Source organism: Lampris incognitus, chromosome 13 (genome assembly GCF_029633865.1).
Source record: "Lampris incognitus isolate fLamInc1 chromosome 13, fLamInc1.hap2, whole genome shotgun sequence".
In the NCBI taxonomy this organism is placed as follows: domain Eukaryota; kingdom Metazoa; phylum Chordata; class Actinopteri; order Lampriformes; family Lampridae; genus Lampris; species Lampris incognitus.
In genome coordinates this window covers 32820911-32847222 of record NC_079223.1, presented here as the reverse complement: position 1 = coordinate 32847222, position 26312 = coordinate 32820911, and the positions used below count along the sequence as shown (strand labels likewise).

Sequence of the window (26312 nt, the reverse complement as noted above, 5' to 3'; positions counted from 1 at the left end):
GTGGGAGATTTGTTGAGATGACCGCCACCTGGTGGTTCTACCTAATAATAATAACTAATAATAATAGTAATAATAATCATTTATGACAATATGTTTTTGTAATCATCATGGAATACTTTCAGAGGCTGCTGTTTCACATTGTTGTATTTTATCGCTTCGGTTTGTGTAGAAATAACTCGTCATTAGCATTTAAAAAAGCTGTAGAAAGGTTTGGTCAGACATTGACCAACCTTTATAGTGGCAGGGTTGATTTTTGTCTGATGAACATACTTCAGCCTTCACTCCTAAAAAGCTTTTCCTTTTGAAGTCTCTGTCAGATCCGAGCTTTGAAATAAATGGGATTTTTGCTTTAAACATCTAAAGATTCCAGTTTGTTGGCTGAATGAATGTTGATGGTGTGAATGGGAGTGTGTTTGAGCGGTGCTGTATTATAATACCTGTCTGTGAAGGATTTCCCTCCATCTCTCATCTTTTCTCTTTCCTTCCTGTTACTCTGCCTTTTCTCCTTTCCCTCTCTCTATCCTTCCATCATTTCCTCCTGTCATATGAACCAATAACAGTTTGTAAATTTACCCCTCACCAAGTTCAAGTAGAAATATTTTATTACATCACCAGTTGCCATGACGACATAGAAAAAATGTAAATCCCCCCCCCCCCAATGTGTCTCTGAGTCAGATGCCATTTTATCTCTCATTCCTCTTCTATCATCTCTTTCTTTTCTCAGGTCCATCATTACCAGCGTCAGACCGTGGTGACCCTCATCACCAGCTCTCGGTTGGTGTCTCTGGGCTGCGGCGGGGCCAGACCCAGGCCACGTCTTGGGTTTTCCGAGTCCTGCTGTTCCATGAAGGGCCGGCGGTGACCCAGCAGGTGGAGCAGGCTGTAGGTCCAGCGGTAACTCCGATTCTGTTCCGTCACCGAAGATGAGTGTTCAGTGTTGTTGCTGGAATCTGATTGTGATGTTGTTGTTGTTGCTGTTGCTGTTGTCGAAATGGGCGACATCCCAGAATCCTCCTCTTCGCTGCGCTGCACGCTCGTCTGGACAACAGTAGGAACTCTGTGTAACGAGGCCTCAGCGGCGGCCACAGCCACCACCAGGGAGGAGGAGGAGGGAGGGGAGGGAGGACCAGCACCCGGTGTGCCTGCAGACAGAGGAGCCATCCGAGGGTTTGGTTCTGGACCCCAGTGGGTTGACTCTGGCTGCTCCTGCTCCTCCACATCACGCGCCTGGTCGGATCAGGACACAAAAGACTCTCTCACACATATGTTCCCAAACATTAACTGAAAAACAGCAGCTTCATACAAGCAACGCCTTACCATTATTTTAACGTGTTGTGACATGCTGTATGGATGAACAACAGAATCTCCATGCTTCACGTTTTAAACTCTAGACGGCGCTGAATAATCTGGTCAACTCCTGATAGCTTTGTGATTGGTTCATACATGTCAACAAAAGAACATCTTATGTCAGAGTGTCCTGGTGTTATGCATGCTCATCAAGCCAATGCGGTGCCATCGATCACACTTTAGCTGGTATGAACCTTAGTGGTAATGCTAGCAGGTCTTCAGTTGTCAGATTGTCAGCTGATTTACTGTCATGTCGGTACAAAACCCCCATTCACACATCAAGCCCATGATGGTTAAATAACCTTAAGCTGTCATTAAAGGCTGCATGTGTCAAAGTGCCCAAAAAGAATCAAATCTGGATGTTGATTAAGTATATGCTTGTACCTCAGTGTGTCTAATATAAATGATGAACAGATGTGACAAAGTGTTCCACAGAGAACCAAATGACGTAAAATATAAAAACAAAAACTATTAAAGAAAATAATCATAAGAAAATGTATCTCATCTCTGTGCTGTTGTTTCTACACTTAGTATTAACTCATTAGATTACTCCCCGCCCTGTCAGATACAGAATGATGAATAATCACTGGTTTTGGGTTTTACCTTATCATAGTTGAGAACTTTCCATCGCTGGTTCACCGCCTGCCACCGATGGAAGATTCGGAAAACCGAGGGACCCTCATGGACAATCAGGACTGGAAGTCATGTATGAATACCAACACACACACACACACACACACACACACACACACACACACACACACACACACACACACATGCAACCATGTAGAAACACACATACACATCAATGCTTGCAATATTTCTCTGTTACTCTTTGTCAACCTTTTATCAGCTAAAATGACTCCTGTGCATTCACCGGTGATGAAATGGCAGAACTCGTGTGTGTGTTGCCTCACAGCAAGAAGGTCCTGGGTTGGAACCCCAGGCCGTCCCAGGTCCTTTCTGTGTGGAGTTTACATGTTCTCCCCGTGTCTGATTGGGTTTCCTCCGGGTGCTCCGATTTCCTCCCACCATCAAAAAAGACATGCATGTTAGGGTTAATACTCCTGTCTGTGTACCTGACCTAGGCAATGAAAAGAAGAACTGGAGTTGGTCCCCGGGTACTGCAGCGGCCCACTGCTGCTATGCAATAGGATGGATTAAATGCAGAGAACACATTCATTGTAAGAACACAGTTTGTTGTAAGAATACAATGTCAAATAAAGTGGCTTTCAAAAGGCAAGATCGCAAAGAGTAGGGGGTCCCCCAGTGTCCCGGCAAAATTCCCAACCTGGCTCTCTTCATCTGGCCATCTAATCAAGCACCCATGTATTCGCTCAATGAGTCCTCCGTTTTCACCTCAAGCTGATATGTGGTGAGCGTTTTGGCACAAAATGGCTGTCGTGCATCACCCAGATGGGTGCTGCACATTGTTGGTGGTTGAGGCAAGTTTCCACCCTTCACTGTGAATCGCTCTTGGTGTCAAGATAAAGCACTATGTAAACGTAATCCATTATTAAGCATTTGCAGGGCAGTGTTGACCCTACTGCCAAAGAAAGGGGACCTCGGCGACTTACACTACCCAATTAAGTGCACTTACATCGGTGTTCCGTCGGATGAGGAGTCAATGGGCAGGCACTGTATCTCTGTATCTCTCTCTGTATCTCTCTGTATCTCTACAGAGGCACTGTATTTCTCTTGTCAGGCAGAGGAACAGCGAGCTTATTCAGGCAGAGAGAATGTAATTGATGACAGCTTGGCTGTCCTGAGTATCACAACAGAAGAGAGGAAAGGAGCAGAGGAAGCACCGGCAGCAGGAGAAAAGTAGTGGAAAAGGGCCGGCAGCTGAACCTGATGAAAATCAGGCAGGCTGGTGGTGCAAATGTGAGAAGGGGAGATCCCTGTGTTATGGAGAGTGTTGCTGATGAGGATAAGGAGCAGGAAATTGAGTACGATACTGACTCTGACTGCATCTCTGTTACAGACTCACAGTCGCACAGTGGAGATCTGTACATGCTGGAGGAAATTAATGGTTTCCTAGATGAAACTTGGAAAATCTGTGAAAGTGTCTTGAGTATTTTTATTAAAAACATGTTGATTTTGCAGAAAGTAGTTGGCGTAGATGAAAAAAATAGTTTCTGTTTGAAAAAACACACAACAGGTCTCAGAAAGATGCTTAAGACTAATAAAGGAAAAGGTTCAAAAAGGTTAAAGACTTCATAACTAAGGTCATGATGAGTGTGTTGCACTGGGTGAGAGATTGTCTAGGGTTGGTGGTGGAAGGGCCAGTATATTCTGTCTCATGGGACTAATTTCTCTGCTAGTGTAGCCATTCTCTTTTCGCCAAGGCTTGATGTTGATATCATCTCCACCACAAAGATAGTGACAGGTGGGGCTTTAGTGATCAGAGCAAAAACACAGGACATATCTTTCTGTTTATTTATATGCTCCGAATCAGGGCTCAGACAGGCTGGACATCTTTCAGAAAATAAAGGTTTTCTTAAAACAGTGTGATCAGAGCGAATGTGTAGTGATGGGAGGAGACTGGAATTGCACTACAAATTTTATATTAGACAGAAGAGGAACCTGACTTACAGGCATCCACCACTTTATCACAGGGGATTTCAGAATCAGGTGTAGTAGATGTATGGAGGGTCAAACATCCCCAAGTTAGGCAATATACATGGGTCAGGGTGGTAGATGGGAATGTGAATGCAGCCTGGCTGGATAGCGTTTACATGTCACATAGGATTAGCAACAGATTATTGAACAGTCACATTCACCCAGTAGGTTTCACTGACCATCACTTAGTCACTTTAGACTTTCATATCTCACCAACCACTTAATGCAGCTCATACTGGCACTTTAATGTTAAGCTGCTTCAGGACAGTGATTTTTGTCAGAAATGTGAGATGTTCACCAGCATTAGAGACATGGGTGCTCCCATCTCGTCCTCCTTTAACCTGGAGAAGTCCATCTTTTGGACCAAACAAATGGTCTGTCCCCGCCTCCCTGATGGTACAGTGATGACTGACCTGGTTGAGATGAGACAATGTGCTGTAGAGTTCTACAGCGCCCTCTTCAGGATGGAGGACTGTAACAGAGAGTGTGCGGATGAGCTGCTGTAGGGGCTTCCTCAGTTGAGCTCCAAGGACAGAGCCGCCTTGGATGCCAACATCTCCCTGGAGGAGCTCACTGCTGCTGTGGGTCAGATGGCTTCTGTACGAGCTCCTGGACTGGAAGGACTGCCTGCAGACTTTTATAAGTACTTCTTGAAGAGTTTGGGAGCTGAACTGTGGGAGGTGCTGCAGGAGTGTTCCCAGACAGTCCTGTTACCAGCATGCTGTCAACATGCAATTCCCTCACTTTTACCCAAAAAAGGTTACTTGGCTTTACTTAAGAACTGGAGACCAGTGGCTTTGTTATACACAGACTACAAGCTTCTTTCAAAAGTGCTCGCCAACAGGTTTAAAAACTTTCTGGAATTATAATCCACAGAGACCAGTCATACTTTATACCGGACAGATCCAATATGGACAATCTTTTTCTCATGAGAGATTTATTTGACATTTGTAAACTGTACAATTTTGATGTTTGAATTATATCATTAGATCAAGAAAAAACGTTTGACAGGGGTGACCATGGTTTTCTTTTTTCCACTTAAAGAGTTTTTGGCTTTGGATGGTTTTGTATCACTACTTAGTTTGTTGTATAAGGAAGCTTTCTGTTTGGTGAAAGTGGGTGATAAACTGAGTTGTCCAGTACAGGTTCAGAGAGACATTAAACAGGAATGTCCTATATCTGGGCAGCTATACTCATTAGCTATTGAGCCAATTCTGAATAGATTAAGATCCAGGTTATCAGGATTTATGCTACCAGGATTTATGCTCTCAGCGTCCCTCGCTGATGGTGTCAGTTTATGCTCATGGCATTACTGTGTTTGTCAGAAACCAGAGAGATGTGGGGTTCCCGGGTAGTAGTTTAGATATGTATGAAAGGGCATCTTCAGCAAAAGTGAACTGGGAAAAAAGTGAAGCTTTGTAGCTTGGGCAGTGGGCAGACAAGGAAAGACCAAAATTACCAGGAAACCTCAGATGGGGAAGGCAGGGCATGAACATTTTGGGTGTTTTTCTGGGAACAGACGAGTTTTAGAAGAAGAACTGGGAGGATGCTATAGAGAGAGTGTGTGCCAGACCGTCTAAATTGCTGCTACCTCAGCTTTCCTACAGGGGAAGGTTCCTGATCATCAATAACTTGGTTGCCTCGACCCTTTGGCAAAAACTGATAGTCTTACCTCCACCAAGGGGCCTTATTGAAGGAATTCAGAGGGCAGTTGTGGATTTCTTCTGGTCAGGGCAGCACTGACTGAAATCAGCGATACTGTACCTGCCGGTACAGGAGGGAAGACAAAGCCTGGTAAACACTGAATCACGTATCACAGCCTTCAAGCTGCACAGAGCTCAGAGACTGCTTTACAGCTTTCGCCTGCCATGGACACATACTGCCTGTTTGCTGCTAAGGAGGGCTGGATGCTTAAGATACAACAAACACTTGTTCCTGCTTTGGCCCCAGTCCATGAATTTAACTGGTCTGACACCTTTTTACCAGTCTGTCTTACAGGCATGGCAGGTTTTAATATTCCACCGGGAAGCTATGATGACACCGGGATGTGGCTCTTTGAGGAGCCCTTTTTTTGGAGACAGTTTCATCACCTCTCAGGTTTTGTCTTCTGTTAGCCTGAGATCCAGATTGAGAGAGGCTGGTTGTGTTGAGCTGGGTCATCTTATCAAGACCTCCATCGCCCATCTAGCTGAACTGCTCAACATCAGATCCAACAGACTGCTGCTCAGGCTGGTGGAGAAGGTCGGTGCTTCCCTGCTGGAAACCCTCAGAGCATTTGCTGATGACCATTCTTTATCTGACCAATGGGATGATGAATATGAGTATGTCTTTCCTTCTCTGGCTGTCTCTCCTGCTGTGAGACAGTGGCAAGGTGAAGAGGACATCCTGCTGTCTCTAAAGACCCTAGAGTTGGGAGACTGAGACTCTGGGGGGAAAAAGCAGCCGATCATATTAGTGTGAGTGTTTCAAAATTGTGCTCCCTGGCAGGGATGAAGGTGTTGAGGTGGATAGTTTTTTTGTGGGATCTTCCCCGAGGGGCTGTTGGCTGTCCCTGCACAAACCTCCCATTAACAAAAGGACAGGTGACCTCCAGTGGAAGATTGTACATGGGGCCATAGCTACAAACAGGTATCTGGTGCACCTCAACCCTGGCACAGCAGACAGCTGTCCTTTCTGGTTGTTAACAGAAATAATATACCATCTGTTTACTCAGTGTTTCAGACTAGTTAGACGATTCAGCCTACTACACTCATGGTTTCAGAGTTTAGGAGAACATTTTTCTTTTAGTATTTTTAGCTACTGTCCACACTACTCTGCAAAAAAAAATCTGTACACACATTAAGGAATTTCATTTCAGGACTGGCCAAATTAGCTATTTGGAAAACAAGAAAAGACCCTGTGAGGGGTCAGATGATGTGGTTCTGATGCTGACTGGGCTGCTGGCAGCTCAGCTCAGAGTGGGGTTTGAGTCTTACAGACTGACAAAAACGACAGGTTTTTGTGAACACTTAGGGTGTGCAGGATGTCTTGTGTTCAGTCAGAGAGAACCCTTTGGTTCTTAATATTTGGAACATGTGGCACATCATGCCTGTTAGCATCACAGTGTGTGTTTTGGGTTGTGGTAGTAGTCTGGTTGATACTATTCATATTTACAACACCAGATGACATTAGCTTTGCTACAATGGATTCACCAATTTGAGCACCTAACTTCCCTACCATGTCTGTAAAATGGTGAAGAGCATCAACAACGGTGGCAAATGGCATCGGTGTGTGTGTGTGTGTGTGTGTGTGTGTGTGTGTGTGTGTGTGTGTGTGTGTGTGTGTGTGTGTGTGTGTGTGTGTGTGTGTGTGTGTGTGTGTGTGTGTGTGTGTGTGTGTGTGTGTGTGTGTGAATTATAAAGCGCTTTGAGTGGCTGTTGCAGCTAGAAAAGCGCTATATAAATGCAACGTGATTGATTGATTGATTACTATTTGAGATTTTTTCTTTAGTATTTCTGTTTTGGGTTTTCAAATTAATTTGTTTTGTTATATATTTTTGATAACAGAAAACCCTGTGTAAACAGAACCAGATAGAAATAAATGTCTGTTTTAAAATTCAAAATTCAGAGGGAGAGAAAATTAAAAATTCTCTCTTGTCTCTCTTTCTCTGTCTCTCTCTCTGTCTCTCTCTCTCTCTCTCTTTCTTACCGATGCAGACCAGGTCCATGAAGCCATACATGGCATAGCAGATCTGGAACAGCAGGTCTTGGCGCTGCCAGCGGGCATGTGGACTAACGGAGGACCAGACCAACCAGGAAATACTGGCAACCAGGAAGAGGCTGCCTAGCACCGCCGCTGCAATCTGAACCTTCTCAATGACAGTCAGAGAGATGGCCTGCCACTGAGGACAGACAGACAGATAGACAGAGAGACAGAGAGTGAAACAGACGACAACAGGGTCAGCATATAACACAAACATAAACATGCATACTCACTTTATTTTGTAAGGAAATCATTGAAGGTTGCCCTCATTAACATTGATGCAGAGAGTCACAATTAAAACAGATAAAAACCGAATGCTGTGAATTGTCAGTTTAAAACAATTACAACAAGAGAGAGGAAGGTTGGAGATCAGAGCCCTGCATTGTCCAAAGGTAAGAGTATTGATTTTCAGCATGGCCCATGAGTCTGTCCTACAGAACGAACGAACACACACACACATTCTCTCTCTCTCTCTCTTTCTCTCTCTCTCTCTCTCTCTCTCTCTCTCTCTCTCTCTCTCTCTCTCTCTCTCTCTCTCTCTCTCTCTCTCTCTCTCTCTCTCTCTCTCTCTCTCTCTCAGGTAAGCAGTACCTGCAGTGGGTTCTTGGTGCTGATGCCAATGACGTGGTATTTGTAGTAGCAGAGTTCACAGCTCCAGGATCCTCTCTCGCTGATCCATTTGATGAGACATGGCTCGTGGGTGCAGCGCACCGAACCGCTGCAGCGACACGGACTTAGCAGCTCCCCCTGTAGGACCAGAGGGAAGCTAACGCAGGTCAGACCGCTGCTCATCCACTATCTGGTTCTGTTAAGATCATTATCAATCCAAAATAAAACATATAATACCAAGAAATTTCACCCAAGGACAAAGGTCAAATCGCTTGACCTGGAGATTGATTATCCAAATGATGACCAAATGAGTGCACCTGTGCCAAAGAATTACAAAGAAAAATCATATCAGTTATTTTGGATAAAAATTTCTGTTAAATGAGTAAATGTATATGTATTTTGAAGAAATAGTTGGGATGCAATGATGGAGTTTATCGGTTTTTATTTTAGAAATTAAGAAAAATAAACAGTCCTCTAACTGTTTGCTGTCACTGAAAGATACAGATTAGTAATATTACTCTTTGCTACTTTCCCTGTTGTGCTATTAAGTTGAAATAGACATTCTGAATTGTAGTTTGTTTTTAAGGGGGGAAACCAAGTTGTCAAAAGAGTGTTACTTCATTCCCCATTTTGAATGTACCCAATAATCTTAATGTGTTCCTGAGTAAGGCTATCTAAATCTGTCTCCTGAGCCTATCTCTGCATCTGAGTCTATGCTCTACCCAGACACAAGGTAAATTTCAAAAAGGCGAATTATTTACTGGAAAGCTAGGCAGTCATACATGGGTCTACTACTACTACTTTCGGCTGCTCCCGTTAGGGGTCGCCACAGCGGATCATCCGTTTCCATTTCTTCCTGTCTTCTGCGTCTTCCTCTGTCACACCAGCCACCTGCATGTCTTCCCTCACCACATCCATAAACCTCCTCTTTGGCCTTCCTCTTCTCCTCTTCCCTGGCAGCTCCATATTCAGCATCCTTCTCCCAATATACTCAGCATCTCTCCTCCACACATGTCCAAGCCATCTCAATCTTGCCTCTCTTGCGTTGTCTCCAAACCGTCCAACCTGAGCGGTCCCTCTAATATAATCATTCCTAATCCTGTCCTTCTTCGTTACTCCCAGTGAAAATCTTAGCATCTTCAACTCTGCCACCTCCAGCTCCGCCTCCTGTCTTTTCATCAGTGCCACTGTCTCCAAACCATATAACATAGCTGGTCTCACAACCATCTTGTAAACTTTCCCTTTAACTCTTGCTGATACCCTTCTGTCGCAAATCACTCCTGACACACTTCTCCACCCACTCCAACCTGCCTGCACTCTCTTTTTCACCTCCCTACTGCACTCCCCGTTACTTTGGACAGTTGACCCCAAGTATTTAAACTCAAATGCCTTTGTCACCTCCACTCCTTGCATCCTGACCATTCCACTGTCCTCTCTCTCATTCAGGCATAGGTATTCCGTCTTGCTCCTACTGACTTTCATTCCTCTTCTCTCCAGTGCATACCTCCACCTCTCCAGGCTCTCCTCAACCTGCACCCTACTCTCGCTACAGATCTCAATGTCATCCGCGAACATCATCGTCCATGGAGACTCCTGCCTGATCTTGTCCGTCAACCTGTCCATCACCATTGCAAACAAGAAAGGGCTCAGAGCCGATCCTTGATGTAATCCGACCTCCACCTTGAACCCATCTGTCATTCCCACCGCACACCTCACCATTGTCACACTTCCCTCATACGTATCCTGCACCACTCCTACATACTTCTCTGCAACTCCTGACGTCCTCATACAATACCACACCTCCTCTCTCGGCACTCTGTCATAAGCTTTCTCTAAATCTACAAAGACACAATGCAACTCTTTCTGGCCTTCTCTATACTTCTCAATCAACATTCTCAAAGCAAACATCGCATCTGTGGTGCTCTTTCGTGGCATGAAACCATACTGCTGCTCGCTGATCTTCACCTCTGCTCTTAACCTAGCTTCTATTACTCTTTCCCAAATCTTCATGCTGTGGCTGATCAACTTTATACCTCTGTAGGCAGTCATACATGGGTAATCATTCAAAATCAAAACAAACAAATTCAGGCAGGGAGTAGGACAAAATCCGAAAACCAGAGAACAAGCAAAGTCAAAAACCATGGAGACTTAACACTAGAAAGAAATGCTAGAAAGCAATAAACACATGAGGATGAATCAAGACAATCTGACAGGGCAACAGGGAAACTAGGGGAGTATATGTATCAGAATCAGAATCATGTTTATTGGCCATGTAGGTTTGCACATAAATGGAATTTGACTCCGGTTTCATGGCTCTCTCGGTGTACTTAACATAGAATAACAACACTACAACACAACAAGCTTCAGATATATACACAAGGATTGACTTATACAGGCAAAATAAGAGGTGATAAAGTGCAATGGTGCAGAGAATATATCAGAGATGCTGAAATAGATGTTAGCAGGTTACTTACGTACATGCCTGAGGTAGATGGACATGACAGAGCATACCAGTATACATACAATGTACAGTACAGTATATACAAAATGGTTGGATTTATTGACCGTGTTAATTTCATTTGAATGACAGCCCGCAGAAAGAAACTGTTTTTATATCTGGTTGTTTTGGGGTACAGTGCTCTGTAGTGTCTGTCAGAGGGGAGGAGTTGGAACAGGTTGTGACCAGGGTGTGATGGGTCTGCAGTGACGTTGCCTGCCCGTTTTCTGAGTCTGGAGGTGAATAAGTCCTGAATGGAGGGCAGTTTGGCACCAGTGATTTTCTCTGCAGACCTAACTGTCCATATGCTATCGGGAACGAATGAGTAAATGGGGAGCAGGAACTGAAACAACAAGACAGATGAGTACTATAAAATAAAACAGGAAACAAAACAGACAATGATTAGCCGGATGTTACAAACCCTACTAGCTGGTTAAAACAATTAGCAATTTACTGGGATACAACAGAACGGGTTGTTATAGACAGTATGTTACTGTGTTTCTTTCCACTCGTACAAATACCCTGAAAAAACTGCATCCCTTTTTTCAGTTAAAGGGACATTTCACTGCTAATAATCTGCATGCTCAGTATGTGTGTGTATATATATCAACACAGATACAGGACATTTTTTTAATGCATTGCAGTACAGGCCTGTTTTTTGCGTCATATACATATATATATATATATATATATATATATCCCGCCACTGAGGATGCTCAAACCAGTGCATTCTTAGCGCCGGTCCCAAGCCTGGATAAATGGGGAGGTTGCGTCAGGAAGGGCATCCGGTGTTAAACCTTTCCCACCACCAGCAGGGTGCCGGTGGAAACTATGTTACTGTTGGGTGAAGGAGAAGGAGAGGTGAAAGGCATGTCCAGACGCAGTGAAAAAACAGGAAGGGTAAGAGTGTGGACGTGAGAGTCAGAACTTTGAATGTTGGCACTATTACTGGTAAAGGGAGAGAGCTGGCTGATGTGATGGAGAGAATGAAGGTAGATATACTGTGTGTGCAAGAGACCAGGTGGAAGGGGAGTAAGGCCAGGAGCATCGGAGGTGGGTTCAAATCATTCTATCATGGTGTGAATGGGAGGAGAAATGGGGTAGGGGTAATTCTGAAAGAAGAATATGTCAAGAGTGTGTTGGGGGTGAAGAGCTTGTCGGACAGAGTCATGAGTGTGAAGCTGGAAATCAAAGGAGTTGTATGATTAATGTTATCAGCACATATGCCCTGCAAGATGGGTGTGAGATGGAAGAGAAGGAGAATTTCTGGAGTGAGTTGGATGAAGTGGTTGAGAGTGTATCCAAGGAGGAGAGAGTGGTGATTGGAGCGGACTTCAATGGGCATGTTGGGGAAGAGAACAGAGGTGATGGGCTGGTATGGTGTTAAGGAGAGGAATGTGGAAAGACAGATGGTGGTGGATTTTGCAGAAAGGATGGAAATGGCTGTGGTGAATACATATTTCAAGAAGAGGAAGGAACACAGGGTGATATATAATATTGGAGGAAAGTGCTCACAGGTGGACTATATCGTATGTACGAGGTGCGATCTGAAAGGGATTAGAGACTGTGAGGGCGTGACAGGGGAGAATATAGCTAGGCAGCATTGGATGGTGGTCTGTAGGATGACTTTGGACACCAAGAAGAGGAAGAAAGTGAAGGCAGAGCCAAGGATCAAATGGTGGAAGTTGAAGGAAAACTGTTGTGTGGAGTTCATGGAGGAGTTAAGACAGGCACTGGGTGGTAGAGAAGAGTTGCCGGATGACAGGGGAACTACTGCAGAAATAGTGAGGGAGACAGCTGAAGGTAGCGTTCTTTCATCTATGCAGAGATATCAGCAAGGTATGACGATATGTGTGCCGACACTTTGAGGTCATCTGGCGGGAATGATAGGAAGAACTGGGCATCATTAGCATAGCAAAGGTATGAGAAACCATGGGAGCGGATGATTGCACCAAGTGAGGTAGTGTATATTGAGAAGAGAAGGGGACCGAGCACTGACCCTTGAAGTACCCCTATGGATAAGCCATGCGGTTTGGACACTTCTCCCCACCAATATAGTCTAAAAAATGTCCCCGAGAGATAGGACATGAACCAGCGGAGGGCACATCCTAAGATACCAAGCTCAATGAGTGTGGAGAGGAGGATTTGGTGGTTAACTGTGTCAAAGGCAGCTGACAGAGCTAGCAGCAATAAAGCTGAGGACTGACCAGTAGCTCTAGCCAAATGCAGTGATTCTATTACCAAACCAGCTCTTTCTTGAACACCTCCACACCTGACGGTCTACTACTACTTTTGGCTGCTCCCGTTTGGCGTCGCCACAGCGGATCATCCATTTCCATTTCTTCTTGTCCTCTGCATCTTCGTCTGTCACACCAGCCACCTGCATGTCCTCCCTCACCACATCCATAAACCTCCTCTTTGGCCTTCCTCTTTTCCTCTTCCCTGGCAGCTCCATATTCAGCATCCTTCTCCCAATATACTCAGCGTCTCTCCTCCACACATGTCCAAGCCATCTCAATCTTGCCTCTCTTGCGTTGTCTCCAAACCATCCAACCTGAGCTTTCCCTCTAATATAATCCTTCCTAATCCTGTCCTTCTTTGTCACTCCCAATGAAAATCTTCAACTCTGCTGCCTCCAGCTCCACCTCCTGTCTTTTCGTCAGTGCCACTGTCTCCAAACCATATAACATAGCTGGTCTCGCAACTATCTTGTAAACCTTCCCTTTAACTCTTGCTGGTAACTTTCTGTCTCAAATCACTCCTGACACTCTTCTCCACCCACTCCACCCTGCCTGCACTCTCTTCTTCACCTATCTTCTGCACTCCCCATTACTTTGGACAGTGGACCAAAAGTATTAGTATAATGTGTGTGTGTGTGTGTGTGTGTGTGTGTGTGTGTATGTATGTGTGTGTTACCTCCACACCTGACGGTATTAATATAAAAAAAATCGCTTCTATGCACCCTATGCATTGTCTTTGTGCACTGCCTGTTGACACCTATGTCCTATCGGGCTTGAACCTGTTTTTTTTGCACTTACTTGCGTTGTCACCTCCTGACTAGATCTTTGCTTGTGTTGTATTAACTCTCAGATGTACATCGCTTTGTATAAAAGCATCTGCTAAATTAAATTGTAAATTGTAAATCACTTCTGACACTCTGCTCCAACCATTCCACTGTGCCTGCACTCTCCTCACCTCTCTTCTGCACTTCCCGTTTCTTTGAACAGTTGACCACAAGTATTAAACTCATCCGTCTTTGTCACCTCTACTCCTTGCATCCTCACCATTCCACTGTCCTTCCTCTCGTTCACACATATGTATTCCATCTTGCTCCTACTGACTTTCGTTCCTCTTCTTCCCAGTGCATACCTCCACCTCTCCAGGTTCTCCTCAACCTGCTCCCTACTCTCACTACAGATCACAATGTCATCCACAAACATCATAGTCCACAGAGACTCTTGCCTGATCTTGTCCGTCAACCTGTCCATCACCGTTGCATACAAGAAAGGGCTCAGAACTGATCCTTGATTTTATCCCACCTCCACCTTGAACCCATCCATCATTCCTACAGCACACCTTGCCACTGTCACACTGCCCTCATACATATTCTGCACCACTCTTACATACTTCTGTGCCATATCCACAGGGGTACCTCTCTACCACTTTTCTTCCTCATACAATACCACACCTCCTCTCTTGGCACTCTGTCATAAGCTTTCTCTAAATCCACAGACACTATGTAACTCCTTCTGACCTTCTCTATACTTCTACATCAACATTCTCAAAGCAAACATCTCATCTGTAGTGCTCTTTCATTGTATGAAACCATACTTCTGCTCGCTAATCATCACCTCTCCTCTTAACCAAGTATCCACTACTCTTTCCCATATCTTCATGCTGTGGCTGATCAACTTTATACCTCTATAGTTACTACAGCTCTGCCCATCAGCCTTATTCTAGAAGAAGAATATACTATACTGTAGTGTACTGTACACTATACTATTACTATGTACTGTACACTAATGAAGTCATTTCTATATTCTTAACGGCTGCTTCTTGAGTCTATCCCAGCATACACTGGGTGGAGGGCAGGAAACAGACCAGTCCATCACAGGACATACACATATCTATTGGAAATGTAGAGTTTCCACTTAACTTGATTATCATTGTAAGTATTATAAGTAGCCTTGTAGTCAGGACCACCTAAGACGAGACCAAGTCCAGTCCAAGACTTTAAGTTGTTGAGTTCAACTCAAGACCAATGGGACCAGAACATCTGTAAAGACTGACAAAAGAACAGTACAAGTACAATTAAACTGCATCACTCTAACTGTTGTAGTTGACCGTCATAGTAAAAGTCAGAAGACCAAAACCGACATCTTCAAAATGTGGACTGGAGATTGAGTCCATACTCAAGTACAAGTCATGGTAGCAGTAGTAGCACTGGAAGACTACATCAGACTGGCAATATGTCATCGAAAACAGACTTTCATCACCACACCGCTTTTTGGGAAAAACAAACATAGAACCAGTAGGTAAGCCATTGAAAGTTACAAAGTTGTATGTCTTCAAACGTTATTAAATTAACATTTTGCTGAAGAGTTACTGTCTAGTTGGTTTCACCAACAGTAAATATAAAAACCCTGATCTACACTTTGTTTCCCTTCCGTGTCCCAAAAGAGACCCCGAAAGACGGACTTTATACCTCCAATCTGTGATGGAAGGACAAAACCGGGATGTTATGAAATCCAGGATGCTTCTTAATACCATGTACTACAAGTACTAACTCCCACTCTAGAGGAGTACATGCTTGGCAAGTTGAACTTGGAAGTAAAAACTCAAAATAGGTCCTTCTTGCCCACTGCCATCAGACTCTATAACACATCCCTGGAATAAACATCACTGGACTAAACCCCCCCCCCCCAAATACAGTGGAACGGTTTAGGTCCGTGTGTCTTGGCTGAGGCAGTGGAGGACGAAGGCAAAAACTCACATCCACACGAATGCTGAGATTTCACAAATGCTCGTCATTTATTAACTACACATCAACCTTACCAAGCTTGGTTGTATGGCTACTATTTTATCATACATGAACAAAACAGAGGCCACAAATAACCTACACGTTACTGTTGAGTTGAGAGGCAAAATAAACAGGAGTTTGGCAATGTCCTCCCGTTCATTAGCATGTCCACTGCTCAACTGATTCAAGGCAGAAACAAAGGCGCTGTCTAATGACGTTGCTCCTAGGCGACAGTACGCCCCTGTCTTAAAGGTACATTTCATAATTGCTACTGTTACATATTCCCCGCTAGTGAGACAAAGGCTGACCCCAGCCGTCCGCTACTGGGATACAGTCTATACTTAAAATGCTCTCACACATGACTATGCAGCTAAGCTGTCGGGACTAAACAGGGTGACGCACAGTGAAATATTCAAGTAACTGGCATACATGGCAGTACTTAGCATAATGAAAGTCCTTAATGACAGTCAGAAAAGAAACAAAATCTAAACTTAGGCTTTTAAGACAAGTACAGAATGAAATCCCTTTTTATGATTTTTTTTAAAGAACACAGCAAAACAAATAACTTTCAACCTCTCTGTTTCAATGAAAAAAAAATCACTTTTTTTTTCCTTTGGTTCTGCATAACATAACACTATCACTACCTCACTGGTAGGTTGCATAGAGAACTTAAACGACAGTTATTCAGTAACCTTGTTCTGTTGATATATACAATCAAGAACCAAAAAACATTTACGTCAAGTCAATTTTGGCAGTATATGATAGAGGCCACCTATTGTCTGACCATTCAGGGGTGATTCTGGGGATTCGTCTCAGACTTTGTCTTAGACCAGTAGTCTTGGTGTGGAAAAAGAATGGTTCGATCAGGCTATGAATCAGAATCAGAATCAGAATACTTTATTCATCCCCGAGGGGAAATTGGGCTCTATGCATCGATTACAGAAAATTAAATGCACGACCCATCAGAGATGCATATGCCTTCCCGAACATTGAAGAAACATTTGCAGCCCTCAGTGGTGCCAAATGGTTTTCCGTCGTGGATCTCAAATCTGATTATTACCAGGTCGAGATGGCTGAGGAGGATAAGTCTAAAACCGCTTTTGTGTGTCCCCTGGGCTTCTTCGAATTCAATTGCATGCCACAGGGTGTCACAAATGCTCTGAGCACCTTCCAACACCTTATGGAGAAGTGTGTCAGTGACCTCCACTTTAATGAGGTATTCATGTTTCTGGATGACTTAATAGTGTTCTCTGACACACTGGGGGAACATGAAGTACGGCTCATGAAGGTACTGAACCGTCTCAAAGATTACAGCTTAAAGCTGTCCCCAGAAAAGTGTCACTTCTTTAAGACCTCGGTAAATTACCTTGGTCATGTGGCCGATGCTCAAGGAGTCCATACTGACCCTGACAAGATATCTGCCTTGAGACAATGGCCTCGGTCTTCAACAAGGAAGTAGTTGAAATGTTTTCTAGGCTTCGCTGGATACTATCGACATTTTGTCAAGGGTACTCTAAGATAGTCAAACCTTTTAACAGACTGACAGCAGGCTACAATCCACCAAAGGGGCAAAGTGTACCAGAGGGACCACTCCAAACCTCTTGTGAGTTCCAACACACCCCTTGGAGAGGAGTGGACTCCTGAGTGTGAAAGTGCATTCAGAACTTTAATCAACAAATTGACATCTGCACCCATCCTTGCCTTTGCAAACCCACAACTGCTGTATGTCTTGCATACTGATGCTTGGGGACAGCACTCTATCAAGAGCAGGAGGGGAAGCTCAGCATTGTCACTTATGCCAGTCGAGGTCTTTCCAAAAGTGAACAAAACTACCCCACTCACAAACTTGAGTTCTTGGCTCTAAAGTGGGCTGTTTGTGAGAAATTTAATGACTACCTTTATGGCACAAATTTCACTGTACTTACCGACAATAATCCCCTCACGTACGTGTTGACCTCTCCCAAGCATATTAGATTGCTTTTATTTGTTATTGCCTTATGTGCATGTCTCATACATACAAGGGAACGAAATTACGAATAACTGAAAAAGAAAGTGTTTGTACAACAATTTAGTGTAAGGAAAAGAAAAACAAGTCAAGTATAATGGGGAAGGTTTGAACTGCTTCAGCAGAACAGCAAACACTGTAGATGTCTCCTACAACACCAATGTCCGTTGATTTACTGAAGAGCATGGTGGGTGAAATGTTATTGGTCTTCCCCTGTGTCCGTGTGTGTGTGTGTGTGTGTGTGTGTGTGTGTGTGTGTGTGTGTGTGTGTGTGTGTGTGTATGCACACACAACTGTCAGAGTATTGTTTGTGTTACTGAGGAAATGCCTCCTCCCTCAACAGCATGCGTGGGCTCTCCTGGTTGTCCATACGACATCTGGGGCCCCGTCATGCCGCTCTTATGCTTGAATGATTTGGATCTTCTGGGCGAGTTTAGATTCTGCGGTTGACTATGCGACTGTGGTTGCATCCCATTCCCAGGCATTTCTCCAGGTGTGGGGCAAAGCGTGAGGCAGCAATGCTCTGGCTGCAGTTTGGGCATACACATTCTTTGTTCTTCCACTGGTTGTACACCTGGCCAAACACATCTACTCCTGGCTGGTCCACAATTTCAAAGTCCCTCATGTTTTCTTGGTCCATGTCATCCAGGGAAAAGTAGCCCTGTTTGATGGCACGGTGTACCTCAAAGCACAGCCCCAAGCATGCATCCTTCACCAAGTCAGACAGGATGTCCTGAGCCAGGCCCTGTAAGAGGAGATGAAAAGAAATGAAGCGGACATGACGTCGCCGGCTTCAAGTCCAAAGTGTGATGAACGAGACACTCCTTTATGTGTTGACCTCTGCCAAATTATATGCCACCGGACACCACTGGTTAGCCGTTCTCTCTACTTACCAGTTCTCCATTAAGTATAGAGCAGGGCAAGCCAATCGCAATGCAGATGGGTTATCCCGTTGGCCTCAAGACCCGCCTCGCAAGGATGAAGAGTTTGCCAAAGGAAGAGAAAGGACTGAGGACATGAAAAGACAGCTCATGGGTGCAAGGGATGACATGAATCATGAAGTGTTCTGTGCCTTATCTCAATGTCATCTGGTGACATTTAAAGGTTAACACCAACACAACCCAGAAAAACCTGTTGTTGCAGAATCTCTTGCGTATAATTTCACGCGAAATGACACAACAGGCTTCTCGCCTTACAAGCTAATGTTTAGGAGGCAGCCCAGACTGCCAACTGATGTTGTCCTTGGAATCCACCCTGATGCCATAAGACCAAACCATAAGACCCACTCAGAGTATGTCAAAGGCCTTCGTCAATGCCTGCAAGAGAGCTACTCACTAGCTACAAAATATTCCCAGAAAATGGGTGAGAAAAACAAAACTAGGTTTGACAGGAAGGTCAGGGCAGCAGAGCTCTTTGAGGAGGATAGGGTCTTGGTGAAAAATGTGAATATCAGAGGGAAATAAACTCGCAGACAGGTGGGAACAGAAAACCAATGTAGTTGTCAAATGGATCGGAGAGAGCCTTGCCTATGTGGTTAGACCTGAAACAGGAGAAGGGCCACATCACACATTGCAAAGAGATCTCCTTTTGCCGTGTGGGTTCCTTCCTGCAACAGAGATAGAGGAGAATCATTCCCACAATGATAAACCAAGGAAAATGGAACCGAGGAACCAAGCAACAAGTATCGATTATCTATCTCTTGAACCAGCATACTAGTTATGATGGATCATTTTACAAAGTTCGCTGTTACAGTGCCAACGAAAGACCAAAAAGCAAGAACCGCTGCAAAAGCCCTGTGGGAAAACTTTATTGTCCACTGCAGGTTCCCAAGTCGCCTGCTCAGCAACCAGGGCAGAGACTTTGAATCAAAAACCATCAGAGAACTCTGCACACTGATTGGAGCAGACAGACTTTGCACCACCCCATATCATCCCCGTGGGAACCCAGTGGAATAATTAAATTGGACACTCCTGGATATGCTAGGGACCCCGGTAAAGAAAGACAAGTCCCATTGGAGGGACTTCGTCAAGTCACTGGTCCATGAGTATAATTGTACGAAAAATGACACAACAGACTTCTTGCCTTACAAGCTAATGTTTGGGAGGCAGCCCAGACTGCTAATTGATTGTGTCCTTGGAATCCACCCTGGTATGGGAAACCACAAGACCCACTCAGAGTATGTCAAAGGCATTTGTCAACGCCTGCAAGAGAGCTACTCACTAGCTACAAAACATTCCCAGAAAATGAGTGAGAAGAACAGAACTAGGTTTGACAGGAAGGTCAGGGCAGCACAGCCCTTTGAGGGGGATAGGGTCTTGCTGAAAAATGTGAATATCAGAGGGAAACACAAACTTGCAGACAGGTGGGAACAGAAAACCATGTCGTTGTCAAATGGATCGGAGAGAGCCCTGTCTATGTGGTTAGACCTGAAACAGGAGAAGGACCACATCGCACATTGCACAGAGATTTCCTTTTGCTGTGTGGGTTCCTTCTTGCAAAAGCGATAGAGGAGAATCATTCCCACAATGATAAACCAAGGAAAATGGAACTGAGGAACCAAGCAACAAAAGGCACACAAGAGAATGATGATTGTCAGGAAGATGAGTTATAGTGATGAGGATGAGCTGTATCCCAGCACACAAGTGCCAGAGATTATCACCAGAGGTCCTTTCATACAAATGGAAGGAGATTCCAATGAACCTCAACCAGCTTCGAGGGTGTTAAACACAGACATCCCTCCTTTTGTACAAAGCTCTACACATTCTTCTGGGAAAACTAGCCATGAGCTCCAATCTCATTAACTCAGAGAGTGGCGGCATAGTTACACATTCTACCTCACACTCTAGAGCCCCAGACTATTAGATTATTGATATCCCAGAACCAGACACAACACATATGTCACCTGTTCAAGACAACATGGATCATGTCACAACAGAACCTGTAGTTGCAGACACAGACAATAAGACATAGGATAATCTAGAGTCCATAGAGTTGAGGCATTCTGGTACAGAGAGGCGCCAACCTAGCAAACTCACTTATGATGTTAGGAGAGCCTTTGATTTTGGCTATGAGTTCACTCTTCCAAACTTTGGGAACTGCACTTTCCCAAACTGTATCTTCGCACATATACCTGATAAGCCCAATGTTAAGAGACGCATGTATTTTAGAGAGTGAGAGTGTAACCCAGATTATGTCTCGTGATTCAAACTCAGAAACATCCCCTAAAAGCCTCACATACAGAGGCTATTGGTAGATGCTGAAATCTACAGATGCCTCCTGGACGCATCACAGTGCAGGCTCGGGCACTCGTGATACGGCTGCGCAGAGAAGCTCTTAGTCGCCCCACAGTGCTACAGCGAACGTAACTTCATCAGGGTTTGTAGATGCAGAAGAAAGTGAGATAAGACCCTAATATTGGAGTTGCATTGGTTAAGGCCAAGCTGGCAGTCGCCGGTGAGGGAGAGGAAACTACTGGTGGAGTGGAGGAGATTTTCGGGAGAGCTCCGGCCGACGCTCTTTCAGAGCCAATCAATCGAGGGATTATCCTGGTGAGTTAGCCACACAAGGTTAGCTGCTTAGCATTAATGGGTTGTTGCAAAAATAATTTATTGCATGCTAAATTGGTTGAAATATGTGTGAAGCTAAAAACTAGTCGGGATATGATGTTTGCGATGTGAAGAGAACACAACTGATGGTATTAAGCCTTTTAGCTGCTAATTAATGTCTGCTTAATGGCGGCCTTGATGCTAGGCTAAACGTCGCACGTGTAGCTAGCTGCTCTTTGTGCCTGGGAAGCACGCGTTGCAGGTAATACGTGTTGCAGTGTGTTAAGCTGCCAGTAATGCATGTTTGGAACATGTTTAAGCTCATGTGCATGTAGAAAAAAAGTTGTAGGGTCGATAAGTGTATTCAGAGAAATTTACATTTTGAAATAGGAAAAGGATAATTTAGTTGTGGCGACCTGTCCAGTGTGTCTGACTGCTGGGATATGCTCCAGCATCCCCGCTACCCTGAGAGCAGGATAAGCGGTTTGGATAATGGATGGATGGATGGATGGATGGATAATTTAGTTCACATGTTATTACAGTACTTGTGAAGTTTAATTCTGTGTGGACTCAACATTTAATTATTTTAGTTTAATGTGATGGACAATGAAAGAAGAAAATTCAGACTGTTTGATAACTGCTCTGCACACGTGTGCAGGCTCGTTTTTTTTTTTTTTTGTTGTTGTTTTTTTTTTTTGAGGGACTATTCTACCATGGAAATGCTTCATCGTCACTGTTCCTGGATGCCATCATCTCGGTGGACACTACTGCTCAGGGACGTTTTTTAATCCCAGGAGGTGGTAGGAACAAGTAAAGGACACCAAACGGAGGTTAATTATTTTGTTTTGGTACTTTTTTCCCTTGAGTACTCAGGTTATGTTTTTTTGGCTCTTGGGCCCAAGACAAACATTGTTAAAGGAACTTGCTGTTTTTGTTTCCATGTTTTCTGTTACTTTTGTAAATATATTTCCCTTATTCTTAATAAGTCAGTGGTCACGTGTGTGTTTGTGTGAATTGGAGGTCTTCTTTCTCCCGTTGTCGATTCTGCTACAACCAATCTCCTTACCAGTCTGAGTGAAAGCTGAACCTTGAATCTGAGTGAACCTGTAACCAGATTTCCTGTAGGATCTTGGGTCTAAGATCCTTGATGAAACCAGATTTAGAAACTGTAGATACCAAACCCAGGATCACCAGCATAAATACCCCACCACTAGGGGAAGGTTACACAAAAGGTTACACCAAGATATATAAAAGAGTGTAAAAAGTGTGACAAGATGCCCTGGTGTCCCCTATTGCTGGAAACAGGAAGTTACATCTGGACATGAGTCAACTGGTAGTGGCAAGTCCTGCTGGAAACAGGAAGTTACATCTGGACCTGAGTCCACTGGTAGTGACAAGTCCTGCTGGAAACAGGAAGTTACTTCTAGACCCGAGTCAACTGGTAGTGTCAAATCCTGCAGGAAACGGGAAGCTACATCTGGACCTGAGTCAACTGGTAGTGACAAGTCCTGCTGGAAACAGGAAGCTACATCTGGACCTGAGTCAACTGGTAGTGACAAATCCTGCTGGAAACAGGAAGCTACATCTGGACCTGAGTCAACTGGTAGTGACAAGTCCTGCTGGAAACAGGAAGTTACATGTTGGTGGATTCTTTTTGCAGACACGTTTCCCCCAGCTTCTCTCAGCAGAAATAAACAAACACTTGAAGGGCCACATCCATATTTTTTGACATTGGGACATCCAATTTACACCTGTGTGGTATTTGAAATGTTAGATTTATATTCAGAGAACTATCATACTATTACAAACTTACTAACAGTGCTGTCAATACAGGAGCGAGTCCTGTTACTCATTCACACATGTGAGTATTCCTGATCCTTTAAACACGTGTGTGTGTGTGTGTGTGTGTGTGTGTGTGTGTGTGTGTGTGTGTGTGTGTGTGTGTGTGTGTGTGTGTGTGTGGGTGTGTGTGGGTGTGGGTGTGGGTGTGGGTGTGTGTGTGTTTGTTTGTTTTCATACACACATGACAGACTCCACGTGGTCGTTTCAGTTGTGGAGCCCAAACATGTACGTAAATGTGAACAGTACCAACCAAACCAGATTTGGTCCGATGATAACATCTGATGCCTTGTGATTCTTCTGATCAAGGAATTTCCTTTATTTTCTATTGTTACACTCATTGTAAACCCAAGCCAGCTTAGTGCCTAAAAATGTAAATCTACACAATTAATCCAGAAAAAAGAAAGAAAAGGCAAGCGACTGAAGCAAAACTTAAACCAACTGAAGAAAACAAAACACCAAAATGGGACATTTTACTTCTACAGGAAGTACCTGCCATCAGTCAACATAAACCCTCCTGTAACAATGGTCTGAATGCCTCCAATAACCCAACCTGTTTACTTCATTACCCAATTAATAGTTAATGAACCTGGATACCTGTCCCCCGTCTCCCCTGCTGGGATCTGAAAGGACTTCATTAAAACTCACCTGATGTCTCTGAGTCATCCGTTAACACATTCGCTGTGTACAAATGGTTGTTTTACCATCTCTGTATGTTTCTAGTGATGATGGTTTGGAGTTAAAACTGGAAGCTAGAACACTGATCATGTTTCCTTCATTATGTGGAATACCTCGACTCTTGACAATCAATTTCCCTGAAAAGTTACATGGAAAGTTAGTTGGTCATTAAAACAGGCTGCACCCCCCCCCCCCACACACACACACACCTGGCTCGGCTCACCTGTTCGGGTCCCTGGAAGCAGATCCGGCAGAGGGGAGTCCGGAAGCCGCTGTCGCTGCAGCTGTGGACGGACATCCTCTCCTCCAGCTTCTCCTTTGAGGAGAAGCAGGAGTAGGAGGACGACGAAGAGGAGGAGTTGTCCAGGGAGCCCGGCTGACCTCTTTTTGGCTGCAGAGACAGCACGGAGCCGCCGGCCTGAGTCTGTCGGGCCGCTGCTTGTTCCGGGAGTGGTGCCGGCTCGTGTGTGGGTGGCTCTGTGTCTCCGGGGTTTCCTCTGGCCGCATGTCCGGTGATGTGCGGACCGCTCATGGGTCCAGGGTCCGGCTGCGCATGCGGCCTGAGCGGGCAGGAGACACGCAGGGCGCCGCTGGACGCGAAGCAGCAGTAGCGGTGTTTGGCTTTCCCCCAGCCGCCTTCCAGCACCAGCCACCGGGCCAACAGTCCCATAAAGCACCGTAACGTTAGAGCCACTCTGACAGCTAACCACATGGGGCGGAGATTTCCGATTCAAAACCCCAGCTGTCAAACCTGCAACCTGAAAAAAAAAACCCCAACACAGATCGGTCTTCAGTGGGTTATAAAGAGGGGTTTTCCTGTTATTTTAACAGAGTAGCGAATCAGCTTTAAATCCGCTGTTTCTTCATCATTTGTAAAGGTGGGGAAACGGAAGGTGTGCTCCCTCCTTTGTGTCCTCCGTGCATCCTGTCAGTCATCCAGCCATGCTTGAAATCGACGGATTTGATGATGAGAATCTCACACACACGCTGCATCCGCCGGGCCACATTATTATTAATCCACATTCACAGGGGGGAAAAAAGAGTTTTCTCTCTTTGTGTGTGAATCGCTCCATCCACAGCGCCCCTACGGAGCATCCATTCATGCAGCCTTCTCCATTGTTTACTGCGGCTCTCCCTTCACCACCAGCAGCGTCCATCCATGTTGCTCAGCCGGCACGTTCACCTCCACATCATACGTGCAGATATAGATTCAATATCCTCATCCGTGCGCCCGCCAGGAAGGTTGGGGTTAATTAATACACCGGCGCGTGTGTGTGTGTGCGCGCGCGCACGACCAACACGCAAGCTAGTGTCTGTAAGACATCCACTCTCCCAGAGGTTCGGTCATATTATTGTCCAGTCCCTTTCCATTGGGTTTAAATGGCTGTATGGTGAACCCGTCCTATGGTGAACCGGTCCTCTGGTGTGCCGGTTCAGCTCCTCCGGTGTTTGACCGAGCGGCCGGTGAGTCTGTGTCCACTCTGCCACGTCTCAACACCGGCCTCGGTTCTGTCATCCTGTCCGCTACAACGCACCCCTAATCCGCACCCGATCCGCAGCCGCTCCCTCATTCTCTGCGTTTTTGTTTCTCATCGGTTCCTTTTCGTCCTCGGTTCCGGCGTTTGGTGAGTGACAGACGCCTCCTCGTCCATTCAGGACTCTTATTCATGGGACAGCTCCGATGCGCGGCCACAACTCCCGACGTGCGGCGGCGCGCATAGCCCCCCCGCCCCCCGCGGTGATCCACGTCAGGAAAGAAAGAGAGAGAGAGAGGATTAATCACTAGTTCCCTTTCTTTCTTTCCCTCTCTCTTTCTCTTTCTCTCTCTCTCTCTCTCTCTCTCTCTCTCTCTCTCTCTCTCTCTCTCTCTCTCTCTCTCTCTCTCTCGCTTTCTTTCTCTCTCTCATCATACCCTTATCCATCACAGGAAGACATGCACTGAGGATTTCCTGCAGTCTCCGTCTTTCCTGTACGTGCGCGGTTCCTCATCCATTCATTCATTCTGAACCCAGTGAACTTGAGTCAGTGAGGCTTCTTGGGACAGTTTGTTATAAATAGAGACACTTCTCATCCATCCCCCTGTTCTCCCACTCACCTCCTCCCTCTGCTCCCTTCAGTCCTCCTGCAGCTCCTTCATCCAGGGGGGATTTCAGACATTTTGAGAGAGAGAGAGAGAGAGAGAGAGAGAGAGAGAGAGAGAGAGAGAGAGAGAGAGAGAGAGAGAGAGAGAGTATGTGTGTGTATGTGCGCGCGTGTGTGTGTACTTATACTTCTAGCTTTGTGAGGACCAACTTGACGTTTTTGCGATCAGAGTGAGGACATTTAGGCTGGTCGTCACTTCTTTAAAGATATATCAAAGGTATATTTTAGGTTTGGAACTTGGGTTTAGTGTTACGATTAGGATTAGGT

At 45.0% G+C, this 26312-nt stretch overlaps 1 protein-coding gene across 1 annotated transcript; it reads right to left on the bottom strand.

Annotated features, from left to right (window-relative positions):
- Positions 1-741: 741 nt before the first annotated feature.
- On the bottom strand, positions 742-24573 carry LOC130122501 (E3 ubiquitin-protein ligase MARCHF4-like). The gene is made up of 5 exons (XM_056291432.1): positions 24127-24573; positions 8302-8457; positions 7657-7849; positions 1951-2042; positions 742-1227 (listed from the first exon to the last, which is right to left on the bottom strand). Exons 1-5 carry the CDS (start codon positions 24571-24573, stop codon positions 742-744), a joined length of 1374 nt encoding a protein of 457 aa, XP_056147407.1.
- Positions 24574-26312: the final 1739 nt, after the last annotated feature.

Coding starts and splice junctions, on each gene's coding strand:
- LOC130122501 (XM_056291432.1), bottom strand. CDS start 24,573: ATGGGACTGTTGGCCCGGTGGCTGGTGCTGGAAGGCGGCTGGGGGAAA. Junction 2,043..7,656: donor CATGGACCTGGTCTGCATCG/GTAAGAAAGAGA, acceptor CATGACTTCCAG/TCCTGATTGTCCATGAGGGT. Junction 1,228..1,950: donor AAGTTCTCAACTATGATAAG/GTAAAACCCAAA, acceptor TGATCCGACCAG/GCGCGTGATGTGGAGGAGCA.